Source organism: Callorhinus ursinus, unplaced genomic scaffold (assembly GCF_003265705.2).
Source record: "Callorhinus ursinus isolate GAN/ISIS: 27379988/994484 unplaced genomic scaffold, GSC_fseal_2.0 scaffold25, whole genome shotgun sequence".
Classification (NCBI taxonomy): domain Eukaryota; kingdom Metazoa; phylum Chordata; class Mammalia; order Carnivora; family Otariidae; genus Callorhinus; species Callorhinus ursinus.
The window spans coordinates 38,290,791-38,313,125 of record NW_027397087.1 but is presented as its reverse complement, the minus strand read 5'-3'; the positions used below and the strand labels follow the sequence as shown (position 1 = coordinate 38,313,125).

Below are 22,335 nucleotides of genomic sequence, written 5' to 3'. Positions count from 1 at the left end.
GGCACGCCCTCCCCGTCGACCGGAAGCTTTGGCCATAGCGCCACTAGTCTACAGGCGCCTCAGAAGGGGCGGGGTTGCAGCAGAAACTGCAACTCCCAGAGTGCAGCGCAGGGCTTCCGGCTTCCGGCGAGTGGACCGGAGTGTGTTTACACCGGCGGCTCTGCGGCCGGATTCCTTCCGCGGGACGGGTGAGGGCGCTGGGCCCTGGGCCGCGCGCGCTAGACGTGTGTCTATTAGTTAGCTGGTCCCGTGGGAGCGGTGGGGTCGTCACCTAAAAGATAGTGTCCCTGACCCACTACTAGCTGTCTGTAACCTTGGGCCAGTGACTTCACCTTTCTGAGTTTCGGTTCCCTCGTCTGTAATATGTGGATGATAATGCCTGCCTCAAGGAACAATTGTGAGGGTTAAATGAGATATGGTATATAAAAAGACCTATTTATTCTCATAAACCTGAACAGTATTAAAGTAGATGTGTACCTTGAGGATGCCTTGGGGTCTGCTGTATAGCCTCAAAGCCACACGACCTTTTTCTTTTTCTTTTTACTCTTGCCTACTAGAGGCCTCTTTGGAAGCAGTAATGATTATAACGAGGGCTTGCCTGGTCCTATGAGATTCTTCCACCCTCGGAGTTCCTGATTCATTTTCCGGATACATTTGCCAAGCATTGGGATAATAAAGGCAAAAATTCTAGTCTTTGCTTTCCAGGGCCTCCTAGAATGGGTTGGGGGTGGAGTGGAGGGTTGAGAATTAAATAGATATTTGTAACCTTTGCCCTGAGGGAATGTGAGAGGAAGGGGAGAGGGGATGGAGGAGGTTGTATTTGAGTTGATCTTGGCAGGAATTTGCTAAGAGACCAAAGGGAGGAGGAATTACATGCAGTGTGAGGGAAGGCTTTCTGGGGGTGGACTTAAGTGCTGAAGAGGTTAGGGTAGGACAGGGCTCTATTGGGGGCGGGGAGGAAGGCTGGCAGAGGGAACAGAAAGAATGTTGTCATAAGCCAGGCTGCAGAATTTAGACTTATTCATAGAAGTGGTTTGGAGTCATTGGAGGAGTTCTAAGCAGAGGAATGACTTGATAAGGTCGGTGTTTTAAAACCATGATTAACTGTGGAGAACAAACAGATGGTTACCAGAAGGGAGCTGGGTGGGGGAATGGGTGAAATAGGTGATGGGGCTTAATAGTACACTTAATCAGGATGAGCAGTGAGTAATGTATAGAATTGTCGAATCGCTAAATTGTACACCTGAAAGGAATACTCACTGTATGTTAACTATACTGAGTTGAAAAAAATAAAGTGATGAGTTGGCTTACTGTAGCATGGATGTTTGATAGGGAGAGAGGCAAGAGTCAGGGAGCTTGTTATAAAGCTATTGCAGTTCAAGAAGAGTTGATGAAGAAAATTGGAAATAAGGAGCATACATAAGGGAGAGGGTTGGATGATCTCATTTGAACCTCACAACATTCCTATTAAGTGAGATGGTGTTTTTATGTCCACTTTAAAGATGAAGGAACTGAGGCCTAGAGAGCTGAAGTTTTGTGCTGTTTATCATAGGATGAGTAAAGAGAGGATCCCACATTCTAGTTCTGGCCTCCTGATGTTGCATCCTGTGTTTTTCCAACATTGTCACACTGAATTAGCTTTCATTCAACCCCTTGGTGGGGTGGGGGTGGTGTAGGGTGGTGGTCTGCCCTTTAACCACTAAGGCTTTGTTCCTTTACAGGGAGAAAGAGAGAGCGCGAAAGAGAGAGGATGTCTCTCTCAGATTGGCACCTGGCGGTGAAGCTGGCTGACCAGCCACTTGCCCCAAAGTCTATTCTCCAGTTGCCAGAGTCAGAACTGGGTGAATACTCACTGGGGGGCTATAGTATTTCATTTCTGAAGCAGCTCATTGCTGGCAAACTCCAGGAGTCTGTTCCAGACCCTGAGCTGATTGGTGAGTCTCTGTGGACTGGGAATGGGCTGCTGCTCTGATCTCTTTCTGGGGAGATACTTCTGGAATTATAAGGGTAAATTAAGAGTTTGGGATTTGCTGCCTCATCATGTTAACAGTCTGGGAAGTGAGTGTTGTTGGGTGACTAGGAACACAAACCATGTAATAAAACTATCGATTGCCATTTCAGTTGTGCGTTATACTGAGCTACTTTATCACAGAGTTCCTTAGCTATAACATGGAAGAGCAAGAATTTGGGGTAGGCTAGAGAAGGAGGAGTGCATTGTTGGGGGAGGCCCCCAGTATATGGTATTGAAGATGGGTTTTGAGGGATGATTAGAAGGATTTTTGTTTGCTTGGTTGGTTAGATGGAAGGTAATAAAAAAGGAAAGGAGGATGGCAAGGGTATTCTAGGTGGAGGAAGAAGGAATTAAATTAAATTACATAATTTATAATAGCTGAGAGATCCAACTGATTCATCCTTTTTTTGTTGTTGCATTTTCCCATTCATTTAAATTGAGCAGTCTCCAGGATGTTAAGCTCTAGAGCTTTCCTATGCATAGATTCTGTATTTTATGACTTTGTACTTGCTAATGCTTTTTATTAAAATGTATGTATTAAATAAAGCAAGTATCATTATCTGTCCAATCAAGATAAGTTTCTTAGGGGCAGACACAATCTACATTGTTTTGAGGAGCAAAATATAAATGGACCGTTCTCTTTTTAGATCTGATATACTGTGGCCGGAAGCTTAAAGATGACCAGACCCTTGACTTCTATGGCATTCAACCTGGGTCCACAGTACATGTTCTGAGGAAGTCCTGGCCTGAGCCTGATCAGAAACCAGGTGAGTAAGGGCCCTTAGATAGGGAGAGCCTCTGTAATCTCTACAAGGAAAGGGTCTGTGTGTTCTTGAGGCATGGCCTGGGTGGAATAAAGAGGGGATTTACTGAGATGGTGATGGAGGATATCTGTTTTACTTATTGGATTAGTCTCTCATTGATAATGTGCGATTTTGATCTACTTGCTTTCAACACCACTAACAGAAGGGGGTTTGTTGCTCTACTTTTTTAAGTTCATTATCCACTGTTTCATAGTGGGGTAGGGAGTGTGTGTCTATTTAAACTCCTTTAGATTAACAGTTGATTTCTCAGTGAATTTTGTATCTTTTTGTTGTTGTTGTTGTTGTTCACATTAGAAAAAAGCTGGAAACTCCTTGTGCTCCTGTAATGATGTAGTTTGTCCTCTTGCTAGCAGATCTTCCTACAAGTGACCCTAGGTGGTGATTTATTCAATCAGGTCACTCCTGCTATCCTGGTAATGTGTTTTCCTTAAGCTTGAAAATAATAGTATTAAAGTAGCTCTTGGAGTAAACTTAGGGGCCTTTAATGCCTTTTTGATTTATTAATAAAAGGTGCTGCTTAGAACTCATAATTTAAATTTTCTGTGTTTTAAAAGCTTTCCCAAGGATAAAGCTAAGCTGTATAAAAAGATTAGCTTTGTGAAACTGGCAGTTTGACATATTTTTTACGTTCATGATTGCTGTGAATGGTTATCAGCTTGAAATTTCCCGTTTTCAATTCTAAACATAAAGGACAAAAAGATCTTCTTTTGCCCCTCATGGGAAGTGCGAAAGAGAAAGGCAGTCTCTGACAATCAGGCGTTGGCCTGGCCCTCAGCTAGGCCTTGAAACATGAACAATTTCACTGATCACCAACATCTGTAAGGCCACTCACTCTGAGAAAGTAATGGATCAAGACAACAATAAGATCGCTCTCATTTTTGAACAGAGACAAAACTCTGAACATTGTCTGCATCACAAAAATGACCACATATCCCTGTCTCCAGCTATCATGAGTGACTGCTCCATCTTTATCAGTTACAGCTTGGGCCTTGCTCTAGTTTTCCTTCCTTCTAGGTAAGAATTGTTAAGATATCCAATCATAAAATCACCCCCAATTCCTGACAGCATTCAACCCCGAGCAAAACCCTGCTTCTTTAAACGTCCCTCCACATCACAGCCAAAGCCCAAATCCTATAAATCTTCTCTCACATCATCTGATTGAGATGCCCACATTCCTATGGTGTGCATCCTCCTCGCTCTACAAAGCAGTAAACCCAGTGTGGTCCACTGCAGGTGTGCCCCTCTGGTGTTTGGCTGGAGGGCACTGCCAAAGGAAAAGTAACATTTGTTGCTCCTTTGAGCCAGATTGTTTCTCTTTGCTATCCCATTTAATCATTAGACCTGTAGGCCAGATGACAGCTTTAGCATTTTATAGATGAAGAAAAGGAGCATTAGAAAAGATATTTATTGGGGTGCCTGGGTGGCTGTCAGTTAAGTGTCTGCCTTTGGCTCAGGTCATGATCTCAGGGTCCTGGGATCAAGCCCAGCATCAGGTTCCCTGCTCAGCGGGGAGCCTGCTTCTCCCTCTTCCTCTGCCCCTCCCCTCCTCGTTTGTGTGCTTGCACGCTCTCTCTCTCAAATAAATAAATAAAATCTTTAAAAGAAAAAAAAAGGTATTTATTCAAGGTCACCTACTTAGAAAGTGAGTGCAAAAGCTGGGATGTGAATCAGGTTTTCCTGGCTCCAGAGCCCACATTCTTTCCACTGGACTGGCTGCCTCCCACTTCCAAAAGAGTGAGACTGAGATTAGCTCAGAGATGTTGTAGAGACAACCATAACCCTTAGCTGATTGCTGGCTTAAGCTATTAAGAGTCCTTTTCCTCCTCCCTTTGGCCTGGAGATTTATTTTTGAAACAAAGTCACGTTTTATTGTGAGTGAAAATAAACTCAGATCCGAAAAGAAACTATCATGTTGGCATTTTGGATATTTTATCCTTGAGTGCTCTTATAAAAGGAAGCACATTTCTTGATCTCCCACTAGATTAGCGCCTGTAGGAGGAGAACCTGTCAGTTCCCTTCCTTCCCACCTGGATCCCTTTGATGGTTCTCTGTGGCAGGTTGCAAATCCCTTCAGGATCTCACTGAGCCTGCTATTCCAGCAGCGCTGTGTACCCTGAACTCCAGCCACAAAAACCAACTTGCTGTTCTTTCAAAGCACTTCGTTGTTTTATGCTTCCATGACTTTGCACATGTTCTCACTTAAGCTTAGGACTTTCTCCCCCTAGTAAACATGTGCTTGGCCTTAAAACACCCTCTCAGATGGTCTCCCCTGGGAGACGGCTCTGTGTCCTAGCCTGCCCTCTGCATGATGGCTGTCTGCCTCCTGCCCCTCGTGCCCTAACTGGGGCCCACATCTCTGCGGAGTGCCTAGCATGCTCTTCTGTCATTGTGTGTTTGTGGGTTTGATCTAGTCTCGCTGCTTCTCCTGTCCCAAGAGTTTCTTGTTGTAGCAGGGAGTCTTATTTTTTTGCCTTCCTGTGCCTTTCCCTCAAACCAGGCCTGGAGTAAATTGCTTAGTACATGTTTGTTAAATGAATAAATTGGGTAATTCACTTAAGATGAATATTTTTTTGGAAGATACCACTGTCCTGATTAGAAGTATAGGTAAGGACATGGTTGCTATCCCAGACCCCAGGCTGCCATTCCCCTTGCTTTGGGACGGTGGCCCCTGGAGTTGGGCAGTACACGGTGTGTATAATCACAAGAAGCTGTCCCAGGTGAGGAGAACCACACTTAAAAGTGTGACCCAGTGTGGACTTCATACCTCCTGCCCCTCCTTTTACCCAGATCTCTTCACCTGTGAAATGGGCTGATGTCCTAAATAGTAAAGTAACCAAGTAAAACTAAAACAGCTGCTAAACTTTTCCATATTGGGAATGAATCATAGTGTCCAAAGATCAGAAGGGAGCTTTGAGTCTCAGTGAAGCACTTGTTATGGGGCATGTGATACAAGGTTGTTACAAGAACCCTAGGAGCACGGTGTGTTTTCTCGGTCCTTTTTAAATATTTTTTTAAAAATTCAGAATAATATTACAGAAGCCTGAAAGAAGATATCAAAGAGGAAACAATCAGCCTTGATCCTGCCACCCTACCCAGGTTCTCTTCTTCCCTCTGTCCCTTTCCAGCCTGGGACCACGTGCACACGGACACATTTTACGTAGCTTTACTAGAGAACATATGTACAACTTTGTGTTCTATTTCTCTCCCTTAACATATTGTGTCAGCATCGCTCCATATTGTTCAGATGGCTTTTGGTTCTTATTTTAAATCACTGTATAAAAGTCTACTGAGTTGATTATACCTTCCCCCTTGCAAATGTAAGAAGTCTAGAATTCCTGCAGTGGGAGATCGATCAGAGCCGTCTCTTTCATGTGGCAAGGTTCACCTCTGCCAGAGCTGGAATCTCTTTGTTTTATATACTGGAGAAGCTTAAAAGAGCACAGTTTTCACATCTGCGGCATCGGTGGGTGTTTCTGCACGGGCACTCATCCTCTTAGCAGGGTGCTGGGGGAACGGGCTGAAATGCTGCACTGCATCTGCTGCAGGGACAGGGCCGGGTTGTAGGTAACTGAGTGTCTTGTCCCCAGAACCTGTGGACAAAGTGGCTGCCCTGAGGGAGTTCCGGGTGCTGCACACTGCCCTGCACAGCAGCTCCTCCTACAGGGAGGCGGTGAGTGTGTGCCCAGGCCCCTTGCCCAAGCCTCCTGTCAGGATGGCAGGAGAGGGTGCTAACGCTGGTGAGTGGTATAGAGTGGGAGATGGTGGGCCGTCGCCATGGCGACCGAGAGTTCCTGGGGAGTTTTTGTCATGCCTATGGGTCTCAGTAGAGCCCTGTCATCCCCCAAAGAGGCTCTCTCAGCTAGGTATTGTTGATTCCATCTAATGATAATGATACCACCTCTCCTGATATTGGCCTCATGGAATGAATGTAGTTACAGCCTGTGGATCCACATACTGTTTCTGCTGGGCCTTGTTCTTTGACTTTCTGCTGAATTGCCTGCCCACTGCTCCTTACCTGGATTTCCTCACTGAGAAAATGTGCTGACGTGTCTCTGTAGGAGAATTGATAAGCCAAATTAATAGAGCTGCAAACTTCTCAATATGATGCATACAAAAATGATAATTTTATAGAGATTGAAAAGGGCTTTTGGGACCTAGAGGAACGCTTGTTACTGGGCTTATAAAGAGAGCTTTTATTTTGGAAGCATTAGAACTGTAGAGGAGGGAAAGGAATAGAAATTGAAGGTTTACTGTGATCTTGCTTTTTTTTTTTTAATGTTTACCCTCCAGTAAACCACAATCTTAGAGCAAAAAGAGGTTCATCTGTTTCCTGGGGCTATTGTTCCATTGTAGTGGTGTGTGTGCGAGCTTGTAGAGGGAGGAAGCCCTTCAGCAGCGTGCGGGTGTTTGCTGAGTGGATTGGGCTTAGTTGAGTGCTCAGCCCCCCCCATTTCTCCTGCAGGTCTTTAAGATGCTCAGCAATAAGGAATCTCTGGATCAGATCATTGTGGCTACCCCAGGCCTCAGCAGTGACCCTATTGCTCTCGGTAAGTGCCAGAGGAAATAGGAGTTGTTGGAGAAGGAGAAACCAGGGGAAGGCAATTACCATCTTGTCCAGGATCACTGGTCTTGTTGAAGGAGAGGGGAGACCAAGACACATTCCCTACACCCAGCCCTCCAAGGGCGGTCAGTGCCACGGAGAAATCATGGCCTACCTAACATCAGAAATGAGGCGTGAGGATGCCAAATGGGGGCAGCAGTTAGCCCCCAGTAGGGAAGACTTCCTGAACACATTGGTGGCTTAGGGAAGAACCCAGACGTATGGGGAAGAGAGGCTGGCGTGTTAGTCTAAGGCGTGTGGCCTAAGTGCAGGGGGAGGCGGTGAGAGGGGCACAAGATGGAGAACACTTGGCTTGTGTTTCTTTTTTTTTTTTTTTAATTTTTTATTGTTATGTTAATCACCATATATTACATCATTAGTTTTTGATGTGGCTTGTGTTTCTTGGTGCTTCGTTTCCCCCCTTCTCGTGGGAGCTGCTTTGTGATCCTATGTCCCTGTCGAGCCGGTTGATCTGAGGCCTACAGCCTCTTCACCCTCCTGGATCTGGCTCGATTGGCAGTCTCTCAGGTGAGCCCTGTTCTCCTTCAGGCGTTCTCCAGGACAAGGACCTCTTCTCCGTCTTCGCTGATCCCAGCATGCTTGATACGTAAGTACACCCATCTTAGTAAAGGGTCCCCTATCCCTCCCCAGATGGTGGGCCCAGAATCCTCATTGTTGCCCTGGATTCTGCTCTTAGAGCCCAACCCTGTCTATCCCTGTGTCCACCTGTGAAGTATGTCAGGAGGTGAGAAAGAGCAGGGGCTACCAGTAGACCAACAAAGCCCAAGGGCAGGGACATGTGGAGATGTGGAGACGAAGCAGGGTTCTGAGGGCGGTGGCTTTGCGGGCCAGGCTCAGTTCAGCTCTTTCTGTAGACATTGGAGAGCCTTGGAAATATTTTAGGATGGGGAAAGCAAGCAGGTGCATTGATCCCTAAAATTTGAGAGCCGGAAGGGACATAGTAAAGGTCATATCCCTTACTGTGCAAGTGAAGAAAATAGCCCCACCCCGGGAAGAGAAGGGACCTCCCAGAGATTTCCCAGAGGAAAGTCGCGACGGAGTCGAGGCTGAAGAAGGGCGCCCGAGCCTCCTAGGCTGTGCGTGTCCCATGACGCCTTGCTGGAGGGGCAGGTGAAGCATGTGAAGTGGGCCCTTGGACCGCAGACCTGGCCGCTGTGGCTGGGGGCAGAGCCAGCCGGTGGGAGGCGCTGAGGAATTTAAAGGCGGGCACAGGCAATGCGATTATCTGGAAGGCACCCAGAACTTCTGTCATGCCCAGGGAACTCGGTCCTTCGTAGTTACCCTCTATTTCTTCCCGCCTCTGCCCCAGGTTGGTGCCTGCTCACCCAGCCCTGGTCAATGCCATCATCCTGGTTCTGCACTCGGTGGCTGGCAGCACCCCACTGCCGGGAGCCGACTCCTCTTCGCGGAGCGCACCCTCCAGCTCATACCGGGACATGCCAGGTAGGCCCCAGGGCAGTGTAACGTAGGCCCCCTGGGGAGCAGGCGGTGGCCCAGGGATTTGCTTTACTCAGCAGCTATGTATAGCGCTGGCAGAGGGCGTTCCTTGGGAACTCTCGGTTTGAGTCAGGGAGTGCATCTGTCCTGTAATTTTCCAAGGGGAGAGATGAAAATGTGAATTTGGAGAGTATCTGAGCTGAGATTCTGGAGCTGCGCCTGTGCCTTTCTGTTCTTCCTCCCCAAATCTGTTCTCCCTCCTCCAGGTGGCTTCCTGTTTGAAGGGCTCTCTGATGACGAGGACGACTTTCACCCAGTAAGTGGCCTGGCTGCTTGCCACTTGAGGAGATGGTGCCAGGGATGCGCCTCTCCTTAGGACTTGGCACACCCAAGCTGGGAGGTGGTCTTAACCTCTTCGGTGGCCAATCTGTGGCCTACTCTAACCTTCTGAACCTGGCAGCAGTTCAGGTAGTTCCTGTAGTGGGGGCAGGGTTCATGTGGGACCGTTACAGTGCCACTTCCCCGATTGCCTCCCTTCTCCAGAGCTCCAGGTCCACGCCCTCTAGCAGCACACCCAGCTCTCGCCCAGCCTCCCTGGGGTACAGTGGAGCTGCCGGCCCCCGGCCCATCACCCAGAGCGAGCTGGCCACCGCCCTAGCCCTGGCCAGCACTCCGGAGAGCAGCTCTCACACGCCGACTCCTGGCACCCAGGTATGGAGGGAGGGCCTGAAGAGGGAGGCCGGCCCCCAGGGGAGAAGCTCCCTAGCAGTACTGACCCTGGTACTCCATCTGGTTTGAGCTGAAGTCTGCCTGGAGCCCTGGTGGGGTTCTCAACGGCAGCTCGGTCGACCTCCCCCTGTCCCTTGTCCTTAGGGCCCAGCCTCTGGGGTGCGGTACAGTCCAGAATTCCTCCCCTCATAGCTCAGAAGTACCTCCCCTCACATAACGTGCCCTTCTTCATCCATGACAGGGTTCAGCCGTCCGGCTTAAGTGTTCCTGGTAATGGTCACTCTAGTTGCCAAGGCCATCTCTCCCAGTGCAGCGGTCCTAGGCTAGGTTAGGGGCTCGATTCCATTTCCCTGGAGCAGGAAAGGATGGAATCTTCCCTGGCCACAGCAAGCTTTTAGGCATCCCTCTGTGGTTGTCTCATGCAGGTCTCTGTTGGGAGGCAGTAATTGGGTCCCCTGGGGACCCACGATGGGGTGCTGTGACAGTAGCTGGTATGTGCTGGAAGATTGAGGTGGCTCTGAGGGTGGCACTGACCGCTGATTCGTCTCTAGGGCCACTCCTCGGGGACCTCACCGATGTCTTCTGGGGTCCAGTCAGGGACGCCCATCACCAATGATCTCTTCAGCCAAGCCCTACAGCATGCCCTGCAGGCCTCGGGGCAGCCCAGCCTTCAGGTTAGTTGTCCCTTCTGGTGTCCTAGTTACTGGCGACTTCTTAGCTACTTTGGATAGTCAGCTTCTTCCTGCTCTTCAGAGGGCCTTATTCACTCCAGAACAGCTGGGGCATGGTGGTGTGACAGGAGAGGATGTTTCCAGCAAGGGCAGTTGTCGCTGTGGCTTTCACTCCTGTACCCTGTGACTGTGGCCTGCCCCTACTGACTGTGTGGCTTGGATACTTAGGGCAGTTTGAGTCAAAGAGTTGTTCATTTATTCCATGAGCATTGACCGAGCCTTGAGCGTGCTATGTACCAGACCTGGGTCCAGCTCCTGGGGCAGAGACAAGCCATCATCATCACTGCCATGGAGGGGTACCAGCAGAGCTGATTGTCAAAGAATTGGTTAGAGGTTAGTCAGGTGGGGAAGGAGGTATTTAGGTGGGAGGATGGTGTCTGGGCAGAGGCAGCCACCTGTGGAGGTACATGTGACATACCCAAGCCTATAGGCTAGAAGGCAGTATCCTCATGGAGAAGATCCTAGATGGAGCCAGTGAAAAGGGAAGCAGGAGCCTGAGCACGAAGGCCTGGAGTGCTCAGGTAAGGAGACCAGACTGGATTCTGCAGTCACCAGGGAGCCATGGAAGGTTTTAAGCAGGGAGGGATACCATCAATGCTCTGCTTCCTGGGAGGGTCACCCTAGCAGCTAAGTGGAAGGCCCTAGGAACCAACGTCTGCTTGCACGTCTCCATTCATGAGGAGTCCCTGCTGCACTCTGTTTCCTTTGCTCCTCACAGTGAGCCTGGGAGACGAGTGTCATTTCTGGAACTTGTCCAGGGTCATGAAGCCATCCGGGGGAAGGACAGGGCTCAAGCTCCTGTGGTTTTTCTCTAAACCACGTGGCCCTGGTGGACAGTGAAGGAAACAGGAGCAGGATCCGTGGACAGCTTGTCTTTTCCGTTCCTTCATCTTCCGCAGCTAGATGCCTCTTCCCTCTGCTGTCCAGCTCAGGAGCTTTCACTGGCTCCATGTGGCCTGTAAATGAGGCAGAGTTGGTTTGTGTGATTTTTGAAAAGCCCTCCATGCCTCACCCTTGCGTGCCCGCCTCTCTGAATTTGCATGTCATCCCCACTGCTTTCTCTTTCCCATAAGTGAGCACATTGTCTTCCCTAAATTGTTCACTTCCTCCTTGATGAGGTAGAGGTATTATTAAGCTTTGAAAGTACTAAAAGAAAATGTGGGCTAATTTCTTTAAACCTTTATAGTAGAAGAGGCCTTTTGTAGCTGAGAGTCAAAATCCAAGAGCCATTGCATGAAGAGTAACACATTTTGAGTTTGTAAAAGTGAAGATTTCTGCATAGCAAACCAAACCAGCCAACCAAACAAACAAGCAAAGACCGAAGCCTGACAAACTGGGAAAAAATCTGTAACATGTATCAGGCAAAGGGCAAAACTTCCCTGGTATGGAGAATTCTAGTAATTTGGGTTTAAGAACTCCATAGAAGAACAGACAGAGGGCAGGAACGGACTCTTCGTGGAAAGGAAGTACTGAAGGCCTTAAAGCCGTGTGATTCCTTGCAGCCCCATTTCTTGGAATTTACCCTGGAGATGGAGGTACGTGTATGTAGAAAGTGACATCTGTACAGAGGTGGTCCCTGCAGCATCGTTGTGATGGCCAAAGGTTGGAAACAGCTCGGTTATGGTACACTTCAGGACGTCCATGAGTTGGAATATTGTACAGTTATTAAAAAGGTCTTTACTTAGGGGCGTCTGGGTGACTTAGTCAGTTAGGGGTGTGCCTTCAGCTCAGGTCATGATTTCAGGGTCCTGGGATCAAGCCCCACATCGGGCTTCCCTGCTCAGCAGAGAGTCTGCTTCTCCCTCTCCCTCTGCCTCTCTTCCCACTCGTGCTTTCTCTCTCTCTCTCAAATAAATAAATAAAATCTTAAAAAAAATAAAAATAAATAAAAAGGTCCTCACTTAGTGGCATAGAGAGATCACCGGGATGCATTAATTATGTTGGAAAAAAGTGAGAGGGGTTGCTGAATGTAGAACAAGGGTCTCAGAAAAGAGTAGATAAAAGAACACATATTTGTATTTTCTCAAAGAAAGTAAAATAGGTTCTCTGGGGTGGGAATGGGAGTGGATAGACTGAGACTTTTCACTCTGCGTCATGCTCAGAAACAAAACTAATTTAAAAATGTATGCCCTTCCCCCATTTTGTGTGTACGTGTCTGTCGGTCTGTACATAGAGCAGAAGAAAGTAAGTCGTTTAATTTTTTGAAATTTAGACTGTGAGTAATCTGCGCCTTCTCTTTTGATCTTTATGGTGACATTTTCCTTTTTTTAATTGGGAAAACTTTGTGTTTGTTCTCTAAACCTTCCAGCTCCTCTGGTAGGTAGTCTTCCTCGAAGCCCTGAGTGCTGTGGAACTTCACAGCGGCGACTTTGCTGTGGGAACCCACCTTCCCTCTCCCCCCCTAAGAGAGCAGACCTGAGGGAGTCTACGGAGGGTCCCAGCTAACCGCTCCTGCCTGCTCCTGTTTTTCTACAGAGCCAGTGGCAGCCTCAGCTGCAGCAGCTGCGTGACATGGGCATCCAGGACGACGAGCTGAGCCTGCGGGCCCTGCAGGCCACTGGCGGCGACATCCAAGCGGCCCTGGAGCTCATCTTTGCCGGAGGAGCCCCATGAACTCCTGCTCCTTCTCACCGCCCCCCATCCCCAGCAAACTGCCAAGGTGGCTGCCCACAGGAGGCACTCCTGAAGGTGCCCCGTCTCTCCTCTCCCCAATACATCTGATGGTTGACCTTCTGCCTTGTCCATTGCGTGACCCTTCTGGCTGACCGGAGCTGGTGGAGGCAGGGGGGCAGGCATGGTGTGTGGGTCTTGGTGTGTAGCTCGCCCCTGCTTCTGAGCCCTGGGTGGAAAATTTTAGACCCGTGTCATGGGATGTTGTGTGATGCCCATACTCTCTTTTGGGAGAAGTTTCACGTGATAGCCCCAGGCCCTTTGGTACTTTAGGGTGTGGCATCCTCAGGACATGCCCAAGGCTGGAGCAAGGCTGCCACCCAGTGTCCAGGGTGGCTGCCATGTGGCCAGAAGAGGCATGTGCTGCTGAGATGACCCCAGGCTGGGGAGTGGCCAGGGGTACTTTTACTGGGAGCAGGTAGGGCAGCTTTCCTTCCCACGGGCTTCCAGAAGATTCCATGTCCCTCCCCTGGCCTTGTCTCCTCAGGCAGTCTTTGCCGCTGATGCTGTAAGGACGCCAGACTCCAGGCCTCAGAGCAGTGCCAGGAGGCAGGGCCCTCTTCTCTGTCCTGAAGGCGTAAATACAAGAGCAGTTAAATAACAATGCTAAACAACAACACCAACACGAACTGGGCTCAGCTTTCATCTTGAAGAGAGGGCACCAACCCCCAAGCTGCTGCTCCATCTGCCTGAGCTCTCGTTCCCCTTGGCACAGTGTTCCCGACTGCGTCGCACACACGCCCAAGTTGAGCGAGTGGGTTTCGTGTGCCTTGAATACTTTGTCACATCCTTCCCCTCAGATGGTGTTTCTGTGGAAAGGAGCTCAGAGGTCTGCTCCTGCCCTGTGTCTTCGGCAGACGTCTGTCCTCAGCATCCCCAGTCATGGTCATTCAGCTTCTGCTTGTCGCTCCTTGGGACAAGAGGTCTCCCCCACTCCTAAGGACTGCCTGCTGTGTCCTTTGTTCCCCAGAGCGTTTGGCCTTTAGTCCCCACAGACAAGCCTGCTGCTCCCTCTGCTCTGTTAGCATGGCTCTAGTTGGGGAGAGGAATGGCAGTTCACTTGCCCCTTTGGCTTGTGCTGGTGTTGGTGCCCAGCATATCCTGTTCTCTCTGCATGACTTCCAATTTATCAGTGACGCTCTTAAAAGGAGGTTCTTGGGGTGGGGGGGACCCACAGTTCCAGATATGGCCTGAGCAGCACATTGTTCTTTCCCTCCTCCAGAAAACGTGAAGTCTTGCTGCATTCCCTTCTCAGTCCTAGAATTAATGTTGAGAGGTGTTCGCTGAAAAGGCTCGGAACTCACCAGGTTTCTTGGTGCCAGGCCTCTTTGTGCCTCAGTGGTCTGCTTGGAGCCCAGCTGCCCCCTTGGGCTTGAGAACAAAGACCAGGAAGCTCTGTCTTCGCACTGGCGTCCCTGGCTTGTTTGTGGTGGAAACAAAGGCCACTTCCATCCTCGTGGGACCACTTGGTCAAATGGGGCTGACAGAGCCCTTCCTCTCGCAGCCTGCCTTAGAGCTAGTTTCACTCTGTGACAAGTCATAACTCTGCCTCTGGGGACTGCCTTCAGAGGTGCTAGAGCTCCCCCACCCCTTTATGCTGTAGGACATTTGGGTAACCCTGTCCTGTCCCTGGAACTGGCCCCCAAATACCAGTTGTACTGCTTCCCAGAATTGAACCATTTCCATGATTTCCCTTTCCCTTCTTTGTCAGCTCTTTCCTCCAGGGTCTTGGCAAGTTGGCTTTGCTTCCTTTGGCCACATTTAAAAAAATATATATTGAGTCTGATAAGTGCCCCTACGGAGTCTGGGGCTTTCCATGGGCCAAGAACTCCTTCCTTACCATTGTTCCCTTCACCCTTTCAATAAACACTCATCCAGCTTCTGCTCTGTGCCAGGTAAACCTGATGGGGTCTTTGCTGTCACAGAGCCACGTCACTGGGAAGACAGAAAAACAGATGTTCACACTAAAGCCTGAGGAGAGCTGGCAAGGCAGGTCCCCTGGCTTAGGGCTCCTAGGAAGGGGAGCCCATTTGGGTTAGGGTGGGGGGGGGAGTGTGTGTGTGTGAGGGAGAGCTGCTTGGGGGAGGCATTGGGCAGGAAGGTGTACATGTTGAGTGGGAGCGGGAAGAACAGGGCTCTGGTAGCCCTATGTGGCAGGGTGGATCTTGAGGTGGGCAGAGGCTGGGTTATTTTAAGCCATGTCACAAGGAGTTTGGACTTCCCCTAAGGATGCTGGGCAGTCACAGGAGATTTCGGATCACGGGAGAGTGAGATTTGCATTTTAGAGAGGTCACTGGCTGCTGTGTGTAAACCGGTGGGGAGTGAGGCAGGCTTGAGGGAGGGAGGCCAGCGAGGAAGCTGTGATCCACTTAGCACTGACCATGCGCTCACCAGGCAGCGTGGCCTTGTGGGGGGAGGGCGGGTGGACAGTGAATTAGCTTTGAGGAATCAGCATTCATATCGCATCTTGGGAAAGGGGAGTGTACTTAATTACCTCTGGTTTGTATCAGGTGGGGACACCGGGGTTGAGAGGTGAGGTCATCTGTCCACAGTCTCAGGATTTGGACAAGTCGGCCTTAGGAACTCAAGTCTGTCTTACTCCAAAGCTGGTGCACCTCCCACTTCTGCCCCTGGCTGGTGAGTGTGGGAGGGTGGGAGGTGCTGCAGGGTCTGACCAGGCTGAGGAGCTTGGGCTTTATCCTGACACCAGAGAGCACCTTGGATGGCTTTAGGCAGGGCAGTGGGGGAGCCAGATTCTTGTGAGGTAACCTGACAGCTGTGTGGAGGCTGGATTTGTGGGAAGTGAGATTGGCAGTAGGAGACCAGCTAGGAGGCTTGCTGCCTGCAGATGGGACACAAGTGGGGGCCTCGACGAGAGCCACAGCAGGGGGATTGGGTTGGAGGGGAGGGATGTGAGATGAGAAACAAAAACTAGCTGTGGGGACGAGGGAGAGGGAGGGGGCGGCAGGGGAGGAGTGGGTAGATGGGGCAGCAAGAATAAGGGATGGGGCGTGGGATTTGGAATGCAGAGCCAGTTTGGGACATGTTGGGCTCACAGTGCCATGGGGCAGCCAGGTGGGGATGTCTTATAGAACAGTTGGATGGTTCTGAGGCTGCAGATAATAATGATCAGGAAGTCTTAAATTGAAGACTGGGCCTGTGTCATGTGAGAAGGGAACTGAACTCTTCAGCGGCAGGTAGCAGGAAAGGGACCCCCACTAAGGAGTTATACTGTATAGGGGTGGTGACTGGTGACCATGGAACACGGAATGGGGGGTATCTGCCGCTTCTGGGAATGCGAGACCAGGAGTCATCATAGCTGCCAGACTGGAAGGAACTGGACAAACTGCATGGTCGGGTGCTGTGAGCTGTCACGGAGAGACCTGGTAACCAGGGCTTGTAACCTTGGACTTGCTGCCGTGAGTCATGGTGACCTTGGGGAGATGTTACCAGGGACCCAGAGCCCAGTGATAGGGGTCGAGGCCTGAATAGGTGGGCACAGCAGAGGCAGGGAAGGTAGAGAGCTCTGGGGAACCTCGCCTGCAGGAGGGTAGCTGGAGGGAAGATGGTTGGCAGTTGGAGGGGAGATGAGACTGAGAGTGAGCTTTTGCAGTTCAGTAGAGGTGAAGTTGGAATTGATCACGAGAACTTTTCTAGGAAGCTAAGGGGAGAAAAAAAAAAGGAAGAGACCCCAAAATAGAATATGTAAATATGCAAAGATGGGTGAGTTTTCTGAACAGATCCCTTCTCCTGATATAACTCACATTTGGCTGGGCTGGCATGGGCTGGGCTGGCACAGCTTGCCGGGCGCATGGGCCCCATCTGGCCTGGGCCCATACCAAGCTCTCAGAACCCTACCCTGAGCTGGCCTCTTGTCACCTCTGCCACAGGCCGTGGCATTGCATGTTTGCTGAGAAAGTCAGGGGTGGGGGTTAAATCACTTCCAACCTCCAGGCCTCCGTGTGCTTACCCAGCCTCTCCAATCCCCCTCTGGGCCTGGGGAGGTGGTAGGTCGACTTGGCTGTGCCGCTGGTTTCCCTGGGCCCAGCCCTGTCTGGCTCCTTCACTTTCTGTCTGCAGTTGCTGGTAACAGAATTCAGCTTTCTGTATGCTTGAAATACCTTGTGCCGAGACCCAGGCATTGCCCTACTGTACCTTGGCAAAGCAGCTGACAGCAATGCGCTACAGTAGTACTCATCTATCAGGCCCTCTCTCTGTGCCAGTCCTAGAGCTAGGCATGCACAGATGCTATCGCAGCTGAACCTCATGACAACCCTGAGAGGTAGATACTCCCCCTTTTACAGATGACTGCTTCCTGTTGTCACAGGACGTGGCTATGTGGGGAAACTGGCCTTCCTGGGACTGGGATGGGACTGGATCGGCACGATTCCATCAGTCCATCACCTGGGGCCTCTTACCTGGGTGCCAGACCTGGACGCCCGTGGGAGGCACTGTGGGGTCTGCTCAGCACTCATCCCTCCAGGAAGTGGCAGCTTGCGTCTTAGAAGGGATTCATTCTTCTAAGTGAGACTGGCTAAGGGTTAGATCTTTTCCACAGACAGCCTAACCTCTTGGAGCTCACTTGTGTCCTGTTTGACATTTTCCCTCAATTTATATAAGTGGAGATTGACAATGTGCAAATCAGAGATGGCAGGGCACTCAGAGATAGGCTGGTGATTGTTCTAGATGACTGATGGAGTCAGTCATTCTTGTTAGGGCAACCCTAACGACGGACAGGAACAGGGACAGTCTAAGGTCCTGTGGTGGGGACCAGAAAACCAATGGCTCTCATGCAGGATGGGGTCTCATTTTTCCCCCTCCTAGGCCCAGATTCAGACTCATCATCTTTCTCAACCAGTGTTCCAGAAAGCCACTGCTGATGGGTGGGAATTGGCCCAAGGATGACTGTGGGCTAAGATCAATAGGATTTAGCAGGCTGCTGTCCCAGCTCAATAGGGCAGTGCCTTTGGAGGGGCTTGGTCAGGAGTGAAGTCGGTCTTCCAACCCTGTACTACTCAGCCTCTTTTCTAAATGTTGTGTTCTGATCTGCCACCCTATTTTTGAAGGAGGTGGACACAAACTGGGCTGCCCAGCACCTAAGAGCTTCTCTGTAGAAGTTTGTTAAGTGACTGCTGTTGTCCTAGGAATCAGCCAGGATGACAGAGAACAACCAAAACCCCATGAGGGACCTAGTTGGTACTGGGGTTATTTACCCTGAAAAAAAGAGTAGATTTAGAAGGGCACGACCTCCGTGTTGAAATCCCCTATTGAAATCCCCTGGCTCTATCCCAGGAAGAGGGATTAGACGTGGTCTGTGTGGCCTTGGAGGACAGATTTAGGACTACTGGGCAGGAGTCTTCCTCCGGGGGGGAGACGTTTTCATCAGAACTAAGTAAGGTGGGCAAGGCTGCCTTGGAGGTGAGCTCGTCATCACTGGAGGTATGTGAGAGGCTGCATGATCACCATCAGGGCTGCCGCGAAGGGCTCCCAGGTCCGACCGAATGACCTCTGAGAGTCAAGAATTGGAATTCTTAGATCACTGTATCTATGGAAGACTGGGAATGGTTTGTGGGAGACTACATATCTGCAAGTGTTTCTTTTCATTCAGGAGGCCCAGCAGGCTCAGGCATCACGTCAGAGCTGGGAGGGTTCTGGGACGCCTATCCTGCAGAGATAGTTTTAGAAGCATATGTATTTCAACCTGCAAACAAGAAGGACATGCAGAAAGTAGGATGAGAGAGCTTTGTTGGTCTCTGGTCTAGAGGGAAATGGACCAGAAGAAGCATAGCTCCTCTTTCTCCTGTAAATGGAGGAGTGGAGGCTAGGGCTGGGGCAGGGCCTTGCCTAACTTGGGTCAGTGGCCAGCTGGGATTTTTTCTTTGACCTCCCAGCCACTTCTAGTCAGGAGACTTTCTTAGTCTAGATGGGCTCCACATGACTCCCACGAGATCCTGCTCTGCCACAGGCCTTGGGCACTGAGAAGAGAGGCCAAGAGATGGGGGTGGGGGTGGAGGGGGTATGGTGGGGCGGAGGGAGGAATTTGTCTCCACAAAGGCTTGGGAGTTATCTGTACAGTTTAGCCTGACTCCGCTCTGTTCCAAAGTGGCCACCAGGTGGCACTCCTGCCACAAGCCCAGTGCCAAGCCGGCAGAGTTTTGGGGCTAAGACACTGGGTTGCCCCTGGAAGCCATGGGAGGACCTGCCATGTTTTTAGGTGAGCTGAGTGCCCTGATGGAAGGAGAAAAGGTCTAGCTCTTATCTGCGAATCTCTTGGCCATCACTGAATATCCCCCTGTAGGTTTTTACTTTTGTCTCTCCACTTAGCAGGCCAGACCCCAATCTTGGCAATTTCGGGTAGAACCAAACGAATACAAATGCATCTAGAATAGCTAGGACAGAGAACAGAGATGCGGGAATGGGGTACTGCTGGGAAGTGCTGACCCTCAGGGGTAGGAGGTGGAGGCGATGGCTGAGCTGACCTAGAAGGAAGAGTCAGGCTTGGATAGGTGGGGAGGGGCGGGCACTCAAGGTGAACATCCTGGCAGAGTCTTAGGGGCAGGCAGAACACTAAGGGAAAGGTGAGCTGTGGGACCAGGGCCCGCACAAGCCGAGAAGGGTTTCCTGTGTGCACCTCACATGGTCCATCCCTAAACCCTGACGTGGTCTTCAGAGGGTTGGGCCATGTCCAGGGGAAGCTAAGGCTTTGGTGTCTGCCTGCACTCATGAGATACTCATGGGCCTGCATACAGTGAGCACACAGCAAGTTGGAATTTCCAGACATGGTCTACATTGCCTTTGAGGTGTTTGCCAGTATTTTAAAACTGGGAGTTGGGAATTACAATAAAAATTCAATTTTCAGCTTCTCTTGAAAAATCAGACTGCCTGTCCTACTGGGTGGACTTTCCCGTGGCCCCTGTGGCTGGGGCTGAGTAGCATCTGCCCTGTGGACAGAGCATGTGCCCTCCCCATGTTCCCCAGCCCTGCCCTGTCCGCTTCACCATTCTCTGGATTTCCCCGGTCTCTGCCGCCTCCCCCCACCCCCACCATGGGTGCTAGTGGTGGTCGGGGGATGGACAGTAAGAGCTGCTGTTGTGAGTGGACAGAGGCCTGGGTGGACACCAAGTTCTGAGGCCTCGTAGCATGGTGGGTCTTGCATGAAGGGGCTGTTAGGGGCTTGGGCTCCTTGTGCCTATAACGGCGTTCTTGTGAGGGGTGGGTCACTCCTTTGAAGGCCAAGTGCAGCTGTGGAATCGGCTGAGGAGGAGGTCAGAGAAAGCTGGGAGAGAGGAGGAATGCACTGAATAGGGCCCTGAAAGTCTTTGCTTGGAAGGCTGGGGAGGGGTCCCAGTGCTGCTTCGGGGCTCTGAACTTCAGGTCTATGTGTGTCCATGAGTCTGACTCCCCAAGAGGCCTTCTGGATTTGGCTGTGCTTCAGCTACCCACAGGGAAGACCTCTTCGAGGTATTTTTCTCCTGGATAGGAGGCCCTGCACCGTTTCTTGCTCCCAGCCTTCTTCGCCCGGCTCCTGTCCCCCATATGGGGAGCCATGGGGAAGGGGAGGACAGGAATGCACACCCCTCCCCCTCAGACCCATCAGCATTCCCATCTGTGGCTGCTTCTCCTGGTCAGTTTCCCACCATTTGCTGTGAGTGGGGATTATGCCCCCACACTTGCTCCAGGCCCCAAAGCTAGCCTTGGGCCCCCAGTGAGGCAGGCAGGCTCCTGTCAGCACCTTTACCATTCTCAGTGGATTTTCCTATGCTGCCTGAGGCAGGGAAGTCCATGCCCAAGCACCAGTCTTGGCCATCTGCTTTCCCGACCCTGGGTACCTGCCCACAGTCTAGTTGCTCTCTCCCTCTACAGAGCTACTGCCCCAGTCATAGGCCTAGTTCTCACCTCCCCTGGCTGCTGGTGGGAGTGGGCTGCCATCTGGCCCTTTGCCCCTAGATTGGCCGGCTTGGGGGTGCCCATGAGTGCAGCAGGTGCTAAACTGGGCATGGAGAAGCCCAGCCAGAGGCCCACCCTCGGACATGAGGTGGAACAGTCTTCAGCATTACCCCCTCATCCCCACCCCAGCCTGGAAAAAAAACTTCCCTGGCATCTACCCCGGTTTCCATCTGCTGCCCTGTTGCTTGGGAGGCTGAGCCCAGCCGTGCTGGCCTGTCCTTCTGCCCGGCACCTGGTAACCTGGGCCATGCCTGGGTCTTTCTGAGATCAGTTGGATCCAGACTCCAGCCATACACAGCAGGCAGCAGCAACAGGGGGCAGTGCATGGAGAGCAGAGCATTTGATGTAGAAGATGAGGGTGGAGGCCCCAGGGAGACAGCCGGAGCTGCCACCCCAGCCCTCTCTCTACCTAGCTGTGTGACCTTGGGTATATCTCATTCCCTCTCTGTTCCTTGGTTTTCTTGTTTGCAAAGGGAGCTGAATAATATAGCACGTACCTTAGAAAACTGTGAAGGTGGGCGGAGCTAGAGCGAGGCTGCAGAGAGAAGCATGCACAGCACAGAGTGACCTTGGTGCCAGCCATTGCAGTCCCCGCTCCCCGTCCCTGTGCCTCAGTGTCCTGTCATAAGGGCTTCTACCCTCTCCCTCACTGAGGGAGACAGTGTAGAACTGCTGGGGGTAACGTAGGTGGAAGTGGGTTGCCTGGCACGTGGGCAGTGTTATCATTAATTCGGAATTCTCCCTTCTTAAAGGCAGGAGCAGGTGATTTCTTAATTTTCCTTATCTTTGCAGAGAGGACAGACATTGGAGGCCATACAGCTCAGCAGATGAGGCCCTGGGCTGGAGAGTGTGTGTCTTGGAGACTTAGCCAAGGCCAGAATATGTTGCTGGCCTCAGGGCCATAGGCTCGGGTGCACGCCTGGGGAGGGGCTCTCTGAACTGCCCCCAGCCTACCCCTCTTTGGGGCACTGTACCTCTGGGCATCAGCAAGCTGTTGGCCCCACCCTGGAGGCCAGGAACCTAGCCCTGCACTGTCTCTGGGGGCATCTTGATTTCACCTTTTGGCCTGTTGGGGTATCTTGGGGCTCATAGGGAAGAAGGAAGGGGATAGCTGGAAACAAAATATGGAATGGTAAAGCAAAACTTCCTGGTAACAAAACTTTCCTGGCCATGGAGCAGGGCAAAAGGCTGGAGCTGGGGCTGGGGCCAGGGCGGCCTGGGGCGGCCTGCACCCTGTCTTTGCTGGGATCTGCCTCCAGTGAATCAAGTCCAGCTAGGTGTGTGGGTCCTAGAGGCCCATGTGCCCCTCTGCTCCCTCCTCCTCACCCTGTCTCCTCTCACTGCAGCCCACCTGGAGATAGGTAT

At 51.1% G+C, this 22,335-nt stretch overlaps 1 protein-coding gene across 1 annotated transcript; it reads left to right on the top strand.

Annotated features, from left to right (window-relative positions):
• The first annotated feature begins 67 nt into the window (after window positions 1–67).
• On the top strand, window positions 68–13,086 carry UBL7 (ubiquitin like 7). Its single transcript, XM_025883924.2, has 11 exons — window positions 68–188; window positions 1,722–1,934; window positions 2,659–2,778; window positions 6,423–6,505; window positions 7,298–7,382; window positions 7,985–8,042; window positions 8,766–8,899; window positions 9,160–9,209; window positions 9,437–9,604; window positions 10,174–10,296; window positions 12,829–13,086. Exons 2-11 carry the CDS (start codon window positions 1,751–1,753, stop codon window positions 12,964–12,966), a joined length of 1,143 nt encoding a protein of 380 aa, XP_025739709.1. The 5' UTR covers window positions 68–188; window positions 1,722–1,750; the 3' UTR covers window positions 12,967–13,086.
• Window positions 13,087–22,335: the final 9,249 nt, after the last annotated feature.

Coding starts and splice junctions, on each gene's coding strand:
- UBL7 (XM_025883924.2), top strand. CDS start 1,751: ATGTCTCTCTCAGATTGGCACCTGGCGGTGAAGCTGGCTGACCAGCCA. Junction 6,506..7,297: donor GCTCCTCCTACAGGGAGGCG/GTGAGTGTGTGC, acceptor TTTCTCCTGCAG/GTCTTTAAGATGCTCAGCAA. Junction 8,043..8,765: donor GATCCCAGCATGCTTGATAC/GTAAGTACACCC, acceptor CCTCTGCCCCAG/GTTGGTGCCTGCTCACCCAG.